This window comes from Atractosteus spatula, chromosome 1, assembly GCF_055471065.1.
Source record: "Atractosteus spatula isolate fAtrSpa1 chromosome 1, fAtrSpa1.hap1, whole genome shotgun sequence".
NCBI classification, from domain to species: Eukaryota; Metazoa; Chordata; class Actinopteri; order Semionotiformes; family Lepisosteidae; genus Atractosteus; species Atractosteus spatula.
In genome coordinates, this window is record NC_142706.1 from 7,441,987 (window position 1) to 7,454,895 (window position 12,909).

The 12,909-nt window shown below is 38.5% G+C and overlaps 1 protein-coding gene across 5 annotated transcripts in view; it reads left to right on the plus strand.

The window, feature by feature from the left end:
- kdm4c (lysine (K)-specific demethylase 4C) overlaps positions 1-12,909 on the plus strand; it is a 211,723-nt gene that overhangs the window by 119,158 nt on the left and 79,656 nt on the right. For all 5 annotated transcript variants that reach the window (XM_088915176.1, XM_088915193.1, XM_088915202.1 and 2 more), the window contains 3 exons: positions 7,054-7,307; positions 8,291-10,416; positions 10,740-10,854. In XM_088915176.1, coding sequence (XP_088771302.1) covers positions 7,054-7,307; positions 8,291-10,416; positions 10,740-10,854 — 2,495 coding nt within the window. The remainder of the gene's footprint in view (positions 1-7,053; positions 7,308-8,290; positions 10,417-10,739; positions 10,855-12,909) is intronic.

The window sequence follows — 12,909 nt, forward strand, 5'->3', positions numbered from 1 at the left end:
GTGAGCTTTTTTATTTTGTATGTTGTTAAAGATAGAGAAGTGATCAGTAGCATCTTGATCAGAGAACTTGAACTTATTTTAATTATTTTGAGGTGTATAATGTAAATTTTATCTTAGGACTGTCAGCATTTCTTTAAATTTGAAAAGAACAGCATACACTTTCTAGCCTGGATTATGCAGTGGTTTCAACAACCTGCATTATAATGTCATTGAAACCAATGGAATATCATTACAACAGGTATTATGTGGGATTCAGAAATACTCTTCCTGTGCATGTTCATTAAAGAGCAGTGCAAATTACCGACCCAAATCATTTCTCATGCATATATTTCTATCTTTCTAAAGAGTCATTGACACAGTACAATATGTATTATAAATATATTTCTAAATTACAGCTCAAGAAACTGATATTTCTTTATACATTTTGACCTACACTATGTAGTTTATTAGACAAAATGCAAAAGCATCAAAACTGTAAAAAAGAGACAAAGTTTATTCAGGATGGAGTCTAAAATGAAGTTTTAATTATTATTAAAGCAAAACTCCTGCCACACAGTTAATGTCTCTATGCTAAAGTTTGTAGCATAGAGTGTAGAGGGCACACATTCCTAGTAGACAACTAAGAGTACTGGAGATGAAAGGTCTTTGGATCCAGAATCCTCAGGTGTCACCCAGATGAACCCAGATGAACTTCCTCCCTTGGGCTGCAACAATCACTACAAGTTCAAATGGCCACTTTGACAGAGGCTGAGGGGAGATTTGCTGTCTATGAAGATGGAAGACCCTGGAAGTAGTCTTGACGGAAAAGATCATAAACTTTTTTGTTTAAAAAAGCTAGCTGTTATTTTAGAAGAGACCCTGCCCTGGATTTTGACCTCCACTCTACCTACAAAAAGCGTTACATGCTGATGGCTTATCTGTCTAGCTGTGAGTAAGAAACTGATGAAGGGAGTTAGTGCTGAAACAAAAGAGCTAGTTTTTCCTTTTTTGGTTTTGGTTTTTGACTGTTTTTGTTTTGTACTGCCAAATAATAAAGTCTATTGTAAAGTAACGTACTTTATACTGTATGTACTGTAGTATAGTTCTTTACTGAGTTATTTGGTTTTTGAGTTTTTACTGAATTAGTGTTTTTGTGTTGTGAACACCCTGCTTTAAAATGCTCCAACAAACACTCTTCCCCTCTGTATCACCATTGCTACTGTAGATACAGTATAATGGTTATACTGTACCTACAATAGCAAATACTGTATATATATAATAATATGTTATAATGTGTATATTATGCTGTATAAGTATATATTATATAAGTATAGTTATAAAGTACTATAACCTATGATTTGAAACAATTGAGCTGTTATTAGTTTACACGTTTTACATGTTTTATTGCAGATGTTTCCATTTTAGCCTAATGTATGCCAAGTCTGTTTCACTTTATCGGATCCTTCCCTGTACTGCCAGACGTGTTTCATGTTGCAGGTAGTTGATTATTCCTCTAGTTGCAGACAGTTTGTAAGGCCCAATAATGACATTTCATGAAATTAAAATTAGCATTAGAAGAGCCATCTGAACTAAATGCTAGTATTTATTTAGGAAGATATAGTAATGTTATCCTCCTCATAAAATGCATTTAAAAGCACTGCTATATACACATGTACTTGAACATTTATCACATCTATAAAATTATTTGCTGGATCTCTCTATCATCATGGGATACAGAGTTTTAGAGTACTTACTGATCAGAAATTCCAATAAAAATTGAATGGTTGAGTGAAGATTGAACGAGCAAAAAAGATTTGTCATGAGGAGCAATTTCTTGTACAGTGTAATAAATTATATTTTTGAGGTAGAGATAAGATCAATAATGCAATTGCACATACGTTTTTGATTTTTTGCTGGTGTCAATCTACAGTTTACATTAAAAGTTTTCAGAAAAATCTGTTCTAAAAGCATTGACCTACATACAGCACAGAGTGAGACAAAAGTATCTGTACCCTTCATTGAAACTGCAGTTAGTATATGGCATGGTTAAATTAGGAAATACAATTTTGTCACTGACTCTGGGTGCCTGAACCCTGAAATGTTCAAGAAATAGAGCCAGGGTTCACAAACAAATTGTGAAACTACTGTAAATATTATTATATTTTAATTTATTCTTAGTAGTAACATCACACAAACAGACACATTTGCATTACATCTTGCACTTTCCTCAGTGTGCAATGTAGCAATGTTAATTGCATCTTTATATAATCAGTTAAACTGTAATAGTTATACATTTCAAATTGTATACACCTTTCAGCAATCAATTCATCATTACTGTATGTGTAAAGCTACTAAAATACAATCAAGGTAACTAAAAACAACATTTCAGTGTCAATGTACAGTTTAGTAAAAACTGCATACTGTATTTATTAAGATATTGCAAGTCTGTACACAAGCACACACTGTACATGTGCTATAATAAATCTGTGACATACAGTGTGATGGTTTCATGCAAGCCGTGAAAATTCAATTGCAAATTCATGTGTTCTTGTGTTCTGTGCAGACTGCATATACAGTAAAAGAGGCAGTTTTACAGCTGAAGCAAGCATTCGTTCTGAAACACTTTGCTCTACGTTTTATGAGACCTGCCTTGTGTGCTTAGCAGTAATTTTGATGATGGCTCTTTTTGGCTTGGTTCCCTCCATATATACTGTATAAGAATACACTTCCCCATCATGTGTATTTAGATTTAAATTCAATTCAAACATAAATCTGAAACATCTGTTTGTTCCAGCAAGTGATCTGTACAGTAACTGCTGTGTTTTTGGTTGTTTTGTTCTAATTAAATATTGTGAACTCCTCTACCAATTGATTTAGTACCCACCTTCCGGGGCTTATAAGAAAAAAAAAAGCTTTTTGCAGTCCTGTCTGGAAAGCTTAGCATAATTTAGTTGATTCGGTTTTCAGTGTTCAGCTTGCTTTTTGTTTTCATGTGAGAGAACCCCATCTCGTACAGTACCAGTATTAGTTAAAAATAAAGGATGCTGTGAGTCATATGACTGTACTGTATGACGAGGTGGTGTACTTTTTTACTTTTTTTATTGCATTTACATGGACAAGCTCTTGGTGATGGTGGGGACGTGGAAAAAAGTTGATTCTTTGCTCGCTGTTTCCCCAATTAAGAAGGACTTGAAAGAAAATAGTCAACAGAAACTGTTAAATTGGCTGATATGCTGAGGCAGTCAATAGACAATAACAGGCAACTTGCAAGGTGGAGACGTCATTGAGGTCACAGATTTCTACAAATCTACAATTATTTAGGACTTGGTCTTGAGCAGAAGAACAAAAACAAAACCTGAAAAGATGCTTCTGCAGTGAAGCCAGACACTCCAGTATGTAAGGTTACTGAGCTGGAGGACTTCTTCTGCTGCACTAGTATCTTCATTGTGAGTTTGCCGTGAGCAGATCAGTTCAGTGGGGTATCTGAAACAAGCAATCACTATGTGCTTTCCATATCTGCACTACTTATAAATTATAGATTATTCCCTGACATCTGGTTCACTTTGGAGAATTAAAGGGATATGCATTATGTAACACCCCGATACCCCTAGACACTTGGGGTCGTAACATCACATATTTCAAATGAGTATACTGTAGTCTTCACTTGTTGACTTACAATCACAGTTAGAGCTACCTGCCTCTTCATTCTGTTTTTAGGTGCATTCTTTCATAATTGAATAATGCAATGTTTATTTAAAATGCTTAAGAAAAAAATGCTACTATTAAAATTTTAAAATATCTTTGACCTCTCACACCTTGATTGAATCAGGAATTTTATGTACAAACCTATACTGTCATTGCCTCCATATGCAGTAAGTGTCACGGTGCTAGCAAATGGTAGCAAAGATCAGTTGATTTTACTGTCCAATGAAGAGATGTATTATTTAGTTAGTTTAGTTTATTTAGCCAACTTTGATGTACCTGTAGGCCTGCAAAAGAAAAGCTCTGCATAAAGAGCAGTTAATTTTATTTCAGATGTAAAATCAGGATTTTCAAATTCACCGGTTACATTTAAAAAGTTTTTTATGATGGAATAATGTTATCTCTCGCATAGTGCTTTAGGGGTGCTTATTTTATGATTATTAAAGAAAAAACGCTACTTATGAAATAAAAACCAATTTCACATTTTGATAAACACGAGAGTCTTCATGTTGTATGAAGCTGTTATCATCTTGTTTCTATAGAGCCGCAGTGAGTCTGTGTGGTGATAGCAGAGAGCATGTACTGTAATGTGAGATCTGCAGAGGAACTGGAAAGGAAAAGAAAAAACACAAAAAGGAATGCCCAGCGTGGAGTCAACATTACATGGGGGAGAAAAAAACAATAAATTGCTTAGTGCAGCTGAAGTAGAAAGATGAATGACAGACGAAACAAGGAGGGAATTGCAGTCAAGGAGATGTTTATAGAGGGTGATAGCATGGAATTGAATATCTACTTGATCTTCTCCAAGCTGCAGAGCAATGAACAGTGGCTGGCTGTCCTATAAAAAAGCGTCTTTCTGTTAGCAGTGCATTTTTCAGCACTTGAGCGTATCTTGCGGTGACCTGTCAGCACGAGCACAGTGAGACAGAAAAGAAAATCAATGACTCAAAGACCAAACTCATAACGGGCTGTGATTTTGTTTGATCACTTTGGGGTATTAAAAATGTAAGGGAATGGCTCTGTTCTGAAAGTAGACATCTGAATATTATACAGAAGCCAAACATGTTCGTAATAGATTAGTTTCTAACCATATTGTCATAGAATTATCAATCATGAGGCCTTAGCCTTAAAAAGAAATAAAATCAGATGTTGTACACTATTGTTGTGACGAGTGGGTGCTTGCTTCATTGACATATATCGTTTGTTAACCTGACAAAGCCTATTTTCACCCAATAGTATCACCTATTCATTTGTGTTTGTAAATGTACAGTTCTTTTGTTTTTCTGCTCTAAAACAAAAGAATAAGCCTTGCTTGTTTTACCTATTAGCAATAAAGGGTGTGTTTGTTAGATTCATTAGTGCTCTTTTATTGTTATGGGAAAACCCAGCTCTCCACGGGGCACAGAGGCATCTGAGCTGGTGGCATTCCCTCAACATTAACTCTGTGGGACACCTTTACCACAGCTGTCCCTATTCTCTCAGTCATTTTCAAATCACGAATGACCACAAAGCATTTACTAAAGCAAGGTCAAGCCTGGACTTGAATCATAACCAGAAATTTCTCTGATGAAACTTCCCGGCAGCACATTGGCGCACTCTTCGGAGCTCTAGGGTTTGACGTTTGACTTTGGGTCATGTCTGTGTGGAGTTTTGGATGTTGGATGTCCTCCCTGTAATCTTGTGGCCTTTCTTTGAGTACTCTGGTTTCCTCCCATCATTCATGTTGTCCAGGTTGCTTACCATCTTTAATTGACTGGAGCCCTAATCAGGGTGTTGACCCATTTTGCTCCCTATGTCTACCAGACTACATTCTGGCTCACTGCTGCCCTCTACAGAAGAAAACAGGTATTGAAAATGGATGAATGGATGGAAATGCAGTCCTATACTCTGCCCTGTTTCCTCTTATAAATGCGACACCTTCAATCATTATCTAAAATATATAGAACACATACTGTACTAAGAACCTGTTTTTTTCAGTATAATATTTAACATGTACATTTCACAATAAAACTAACTCCAAAAATTAGAAGTATGTTGAAAATGTGTACCAGTACTGGTAAATCAAAAACACTCCTTTGGCCAAAATGTCTTTGTTTATTAAAGCTTTGATAAAAACAAAACGATTTGAGACTTCAGAACACACAAAAGTTCTTGCACAGTCTGTTAGTTCAATTTGATTAAAGCAGGTAATGAAATTTTACTTTCCGCACATCATACTAGAGAACCTCTAGATGTTTTTTTTGCAGGAGTTCACTTCTTCAGGCCTGTATCAAATACAGTGCAGACCCAGCTTTGGCAGCAATGACAGTGTTATTACTAATACTGTGATTGCAAAATCTTGACAGATTTCTCGTGTAATTCATTTCTGTCAGAACGTTTGCCCGTTCAAACTTCTGAATGACATAATCTCGCAGTTGATATGACAGCTTCCAAAGTGATCATAAATTTCTTTTGGAATCATACCTAATATTAGAACAAATTTTTTCCACTTTGGACTGGATATCTGATACCTTGTTTGCCTGAAACACGGGGATATATGTTTACTAGGACATTTTCACCCCTTTTCACTAGCCATTGTAGCACCTCAGCAAGCCAGTTTTTAAATTGGACACTTCTCCATTGATGTGCATACAAACTTACAAAATCAGATTGCATGCACATTCAGGCATGCAAACAGAATTTCAGACAGAAACTGAGTTCAATGGTGGACAATTGCTGATGGAATTAGCTGGAAAGGCTACCACACTAATCTCATTATTGTCTAGGGAAGTGATTTTACTGTCTTTAGTTGCTTCCAGCCTCCATTCATGCTGTGTCTTGGTAAGGAACTCATTCTTATGGTAAAACGAATGATAATACCTCAAAATATGTGAAATTCAGACCCAGGTCTGGCTTGACCTATAGTATCCTGTTTGGATCCCCCTTGAAGCAAACATATTTTCTCAAGTGTTCCCCTTCAGTCAGAACTGTCAAGCACATGGATTATAAAATGTCTCAATGCAGAGGGTAACATTGCAAGACCTGTGTTAATGTAAAATGCATTACCATATTGTGACTGCTACACTTTCATATTTTTGACCTTAACATTTTTCTCCCCAGGTTTCATTGTACATTAACATAAAACCTTGCTGTTTCCACCAGGAGCATTTCAATCTCTTTGTAATAGACAAATCTGGCAGAACACTTTATTTATGCTTTTTTACAACGTATTCCACAAAACCTGGGAAAGAAGGAATTGTTTTTTCCATTTAAGCAAAAATACGGTTTTCTCCTGTCTACACCCTCCGCTGGTAAAAGCTTGCTGAGATAAATGCAGCTCTGCGCCTTATCCTTGACAGCCATTCCTTACTGTGACTGTGCTATCTTTCACAGCAGCCTCCATCACCCTCGATCTCGATCTAAAAAGCTGAAAACCGTAGAGGACGAGAGGGCAGCTAGCAAGCCAGCGGTTACGGAAACAGCAGCTGTAAGAGCTGCTCCTCAAGGCTTCAAGGTCAAGAAGGAGCCCGAGAGGACAGGCAAGAAAGTGGAGCTGCAGGAGATAGGAGAGCTGTCTGCAGAAGAAGTGGAAAGCATTAGTGAAAACCAGCAGGATCACAAGCCCCTGGATGCAATCCAGTTCTCAGGTGAGATAAGGGCTGATTATGTGTCACCCATCAGTTGTGTGCCCGAGCTGTCTTGAAAGCTATAAATCCACTCATGACAAGCTCGACTCGTCTTAAATCACTCGCCCGCCTCCCCTCTCAAGCTCCACTCCTCTATTTTCTCTTGCTTTCTAATAAAGCATGTGGGCAGGAGAAATTGATTGGGATTTCAGATGCATGGAATGACCAGCATATTAAGGCAGTTATCGAATAACTAGAACAAGGGAGGATATGTCATTGATTTAATATTTGTAGTCCATGAAAATATTAAAATATTTTTAGAGTGTAATTGCAGGTGCTTTAGAACTATTGTTATACCTTGAAGAAAATCAATAATTTGTGTTCCTGTGAGGAAACATTTTATGCAGAAATATGACTGCATACAATACCTATATGCTTTAAAAGTTTCTGAAGAGATCAGTCATTGGAATAAATTTTATATAATAATTGCGTAATTAATTATGATCAAAGTCTATCATAAAAAACTGAAGATTTTAGGAACAAAATGAAATGGAATACAAATCATTTTTGTACCAAAAAGTTTAATATTGACTACATTATTAGTTGAATGGCATTTTATTCAGTATTCAGTGCCAGTGTCATCTTACTGCAATCATTAATTGCACGTCAATGTAATACATACTGTACAGAATTATTTTTCATTGGCCATTTGATAAAATGAAAACATGCAAAGTGATCATTATGTAGCAAGGAGGAGAAAAGAAGGAGATTAAATTTAATTTTTTTTGCCAGGAAACTGAACCTGAACTATCGCTTTTGAGAATATTTGAGTAAAAAGTTTTTTTGTTCCCCAAGTATGCAAGGTGTTTTTAATAGGCCATATAAAATGGCACAAGTAAATTAGCTCTTGTTAAATGCTTTTAGCATATATTAATTAGATTAGCAAACTAAATTGGGCAGTGAGAATTTGATTTATTGCTTAACTAACTTGCTTTGTCACTCAGGGGAAAGCCAGATAGAAGCAAGCAAGAAGATATGCATGGTAAAAGTCAACGCAGAGGAGAAAGACAGGACTAGATGTTCCAGCGAAAGTGGCCAAGATTACATCCCAACAGAATCCGTCCTCTCTTCCTGTAACGTAAACAAGCAGCAGCCAGAGGTTTCACCTCCACCAGGAGAGTTGGAAGGGCAGGACTCTGCTCTGGTCCTCTCTACTCCCGAAGACACTCGTTCTCCAGCAGCAGACATTGAGATGAAATCCTCTGCCCAAGCTGGATATCTTAAACCACACAGTCCAGTGTCTTGTGGAGAGCTCAAAACTCTATCTCCAGAACAACACAATAAAGTAAATGTTCAAATGACTGCTTCTTCAGAAGTAGCAGGCAGCAAAGCTCAATCTCCAACATCAGACAGCAGGGATGAGTCCCTCAGTCACATGATATGTGAGCCAGCAGTTATTCCATCCCCTCCACTGCTGACAAAAGAGCATCCACAGGTCCCAGAGCTCAGTAACTCAAATTCCAAATCCCAGATAATTGGTAGTGATAGTACAGATCTAGACACTGTAATTAAGGGGTCCATTTCAACAGATGCCGAAGGGACTTCATTAACAACAGCACATAGCTGTGGGCCTGCATGTCATAGCTCTTTAAATTCAGATGATGACAGTGCTTCCGCACCTATTATCAGCAAGGCAGAAAATTCATGGCCCCCAGTTCTTGATAAGGATGGTGTACATTCATGTAGTACAGTATCAATTAATGAGGAACAGAATTCCAGATATGCGATACACAATGAAATGCCTTCTTTGACTCCGGAACTGAGTGATGAGGAACACTCTTTTACTCCCTTGGTCAGCCAAGAGATGCCATCTCTGACTCCAGCAGTGTGCGTTGAGGTTAAATCAATGAGTAGTGACATATGCTTCCAAGAAGATCCTACAGCTCCTGTCCTCTGCAGAGAAATCTCCCCTCCTCCCTTGCTGACCAATGAAATGAATTCTTCAGCTGTTGTGCTTTGTAATGTTTCCCATTGTCTGGCACCAGAAAATGCCCTTGAAAGCCATGTCAGTCTGTGTGGATCTCAAATATCCAGTGCTGACATGCACACCCTAAATACTCCAGTAAGTCTTGAAATTAATACAGTATCCAAAGGAATAAAGGTTGAGGCAGCTTGTCTAACTCAAACAACCACAGAGGAGCTACAGGCTTTAACTTCTGTCACTAGTGTTACGGATCCCCCATCCCCAATCTGTGTTAATGAACAACAGGTTGTCAGTGGTCCATCTAGCTCCAGAGAAAATACCTTAAGTGTATCATCAAATACAAGTGCGAGGCCTTTACATCCGACACTCATCAAAGATTTCCATCTTTTTGCGACTGTACTCAGTGAAAAATTGAGCACTCCAGCCGGTGAGGATGGAGCAAAACCTTCAGGAGAACTAGCTGATGCTCCTGATGACGAGAGCACTCTAACTTCAGGTCCTTCTGACAAATCAGATTCCCAAACACAACAAACAAACAACGCACAGGAAGATCCCATCCCAACAAGTAAAGAAGATTTAAAATCCCATGACACATCCGAATTTTGTGATGAGGCTAAGCCCCGAGACACGGGAATCTGGGGCAGTCTAGGGTCTCAGACCCCAGCGGTTTTGATAGAGAAGGTGAATCCAGAAATTCCAGCAGTTCTGACTGAATTAAAACCAGGAGAACCGATAGCTCACTACAGCCTTAACTGTCAAGCCCAAACGTTTTGGCATGAAATGGTTCCCCCAGACCTGGCAGAATCAAGTGAAGTAAAGGCACGAGCGAACCCGCATGTTTGGGAAGTGTTAGACTCAGAGAAGATGGAACCCTGTGGGAGCGAGTTCAGCCTCCGCAGAGTAGACACAGAAGCAGCCGAAGCTCTGACTGTTTGCAGGGAGTTGACTGTACATAGTCAGGGTTCAGGGGCCTTCAGCCTCTATGGGGACCCTGCCCTCCAGAGGTCGTCCTCCCAGGAGAAGGAGTTTGACTCCGACCTGAACACCAGCCGAGAGGAGGAAACGAATAGTGTGTCTACAGAGGAAAACAACCTGAGTGACTTTGACAGTGGAGGGGCTGAGCTGGAGCCTGGAGAGATATCCACGGTAAGGGTTTCTTCCCCATACTAGAGAAGAGAGTCCACACACCTTCATGTCAGTGCCATTTCAGAATAATAAATGTAGATTTTAAATTTCAGTATAAAACTATGCACATAACATCCGAATTGTGTAAAATGTTAGAGTTACAGTAAGAATTGTGCCCTTCTTGTTACTGTATGCTCAGCACAGTGACAAGATGGCGAGGTCATGATTTGTAAGCAAGACAAAGAGTCCGGATTGTAAATAATATGTTGAGTCACGCAAACGCAAAGAGAGAAGTCATTCGAGGAACCGTGCTGGCTATGCTGTCCTTCCGGTTTCTCAATCAGGTGATGATTGAAGTGGGAAGGAGTAAGACCACGAAGAGCTGGCGACTTCCGCTGCGGAAGCCTACAGCGAGAGCGGCGCCGAGTGCCGTGAAGCAACAGGCGGGCAGCGACGAAGGTATGTCTCCCAGAAGCCTGTCTCCTGTCTCCGTCTCCCCGACTCAAGCTCTGCGGCTGCTGCTTGCCGGCGGGTTTTTTTTTTGAGCAATTGACAGAGAAGCTTCTAGCAGGGCAGGAAAACTCCCATCAGGTGCTGCTTTCCAAGTAAGCAGGCGGGCTTTATAAAAAACAGGGCAATATTCACAGGGGCTGTTGTCTTCGGTTTTGCACTCAAGTCTGTGAGAGAATTGGAGGAGAGGGTTATAGTCATTTTACAGACTTTTGTTGCTGTTCATTTCAAAAAGCAGAAATGTTTGCAGTTCAGGTCATAGGGAAAGGAAGCACCACTCCAGAGTCTCTCTTCTTGAGCAGGGTGTGATCCTGGCTGGCTCTCTTCACTGACCTCAGCCTGCCTTGGCAGTATCAGTGCTAGTGTCTCACCACTGGAGCTGCCCAGTCCGCCTTATTAGACAGATGAACAGTGAAACCTGACGTCCAGCTGAATGTTTCATACAGCTCAGTGAGACTTTAGTGTGCATTGGTTCTATCACTGAAGGAACCTAATTGTGATCCAGTATATGTCTGACAAATATTATTTGGACAAATATTAATTGGCTTCTGCCCTGAAAATTCCTTTCTTTTATGGCCTGAAGTTGGACTGTCCACCCAAGTCCTGTTTCACCATTTAGGATTGTCTTCCCCTGTGAATAACTTTTTTTCTCCCAAAGGTGCTTTCTGTGCAGAGTATTATCACCAGCTTCTGACTTAGATAATGGCTTATTTTCGTGGTTTGTGATTGTAACAGTTCACAGTTTATAAGAAATAGATACAAAAAACTTAGGTACAATTACAGTTTATAGAAGTTAGAAATGAAGCCCATCAGCACAGTGGTGTTTGGAAGGAGAAAGGAAATTTTCTTTATGTAATTGAAGTGCACAATATAAGGGAATGTGATGTTGATTATGTGACACGAGATGTAATTCAACTTTATTGAGCTTCCTTCTTAGTAGCACAGTTAATATATTTCATAGCTTGAGATCAATCAAGTTTTTTGTGTTTGCAATTATGAGTGTTAATTAAAAGGAAATAAATGCTGTAGTTTGAAGGAGATTTTCTTCTCCTTATGAGCAGGATTCTGTTCACCTACTTTGTCTAATACAACAGGCTCAATTTTCACTATAATTAATATCTTCAATGTATTGTGTGCTGTACATTGTAAAATACAGTATTCACTTTAGCTTGAAATATTTTATTAATTTAAAAACATTAGCCCTGCCGTCAGACATTCTGCATTAAGTATTTTTACAGATTCTGAATAACTATGATTTCTCAGGTTTAATGAAAATCTGTGATTATGTGGACCTAAAAAATTGACAAAAGATACAGTATGTCTTCTAAGGATATAGACCAATTATACAAGTTTCTAAGGTAGTACAGCTTTTATTGTTTCAGCTGGTGACACTAAGATTCACTCTTAAACAGTTGCTCTCATGCTTTTATGTACACATTGACAGCTGTGTTTCCTATTGCAAACACAGCTAGATTCCTTCAGTTTTTGCTATTCAGTTTTTTACACAGTCTAGTTAGACTTGAAAACATGTGCATGGGTTGTTAGGTGGTTTAGTTTTACTGTACTCTTGACATGTTTTGTAACCTAGTTACTTTCCCTTTCATACGTCTTCTTTCTGTACGTAAAAGAACTGCTGCTAGTATTGGAAAACAAATAGAGAAAGCATGGCCAACAAACAAAAGCAGAAAGGTCACTGAATCCACAGTGACTTAGGTCATCTTTCAGATGCCTGCTCTAGTCTCTTAAATCCCAAACTGCTGCAGTATACTCTGGGGGGCGGTTACAAAACAAATTAGTTTTATTTACCTGAAGAGAATTAAAAGTGCGTGTTGTGAACCCCATGGATGGTCTCTGCTTTGAAAACCTGTCTGCTTTAACATTTTTAATTAAATACAACTGTTTCACTCTACAGACACCATTTACAAATGTAATGCTGTTGTGGTACTTATTGCATTTCTGTAATTGATTCAGAGAAATAATGGGAGGACTGGTGAGGTTCTGTAA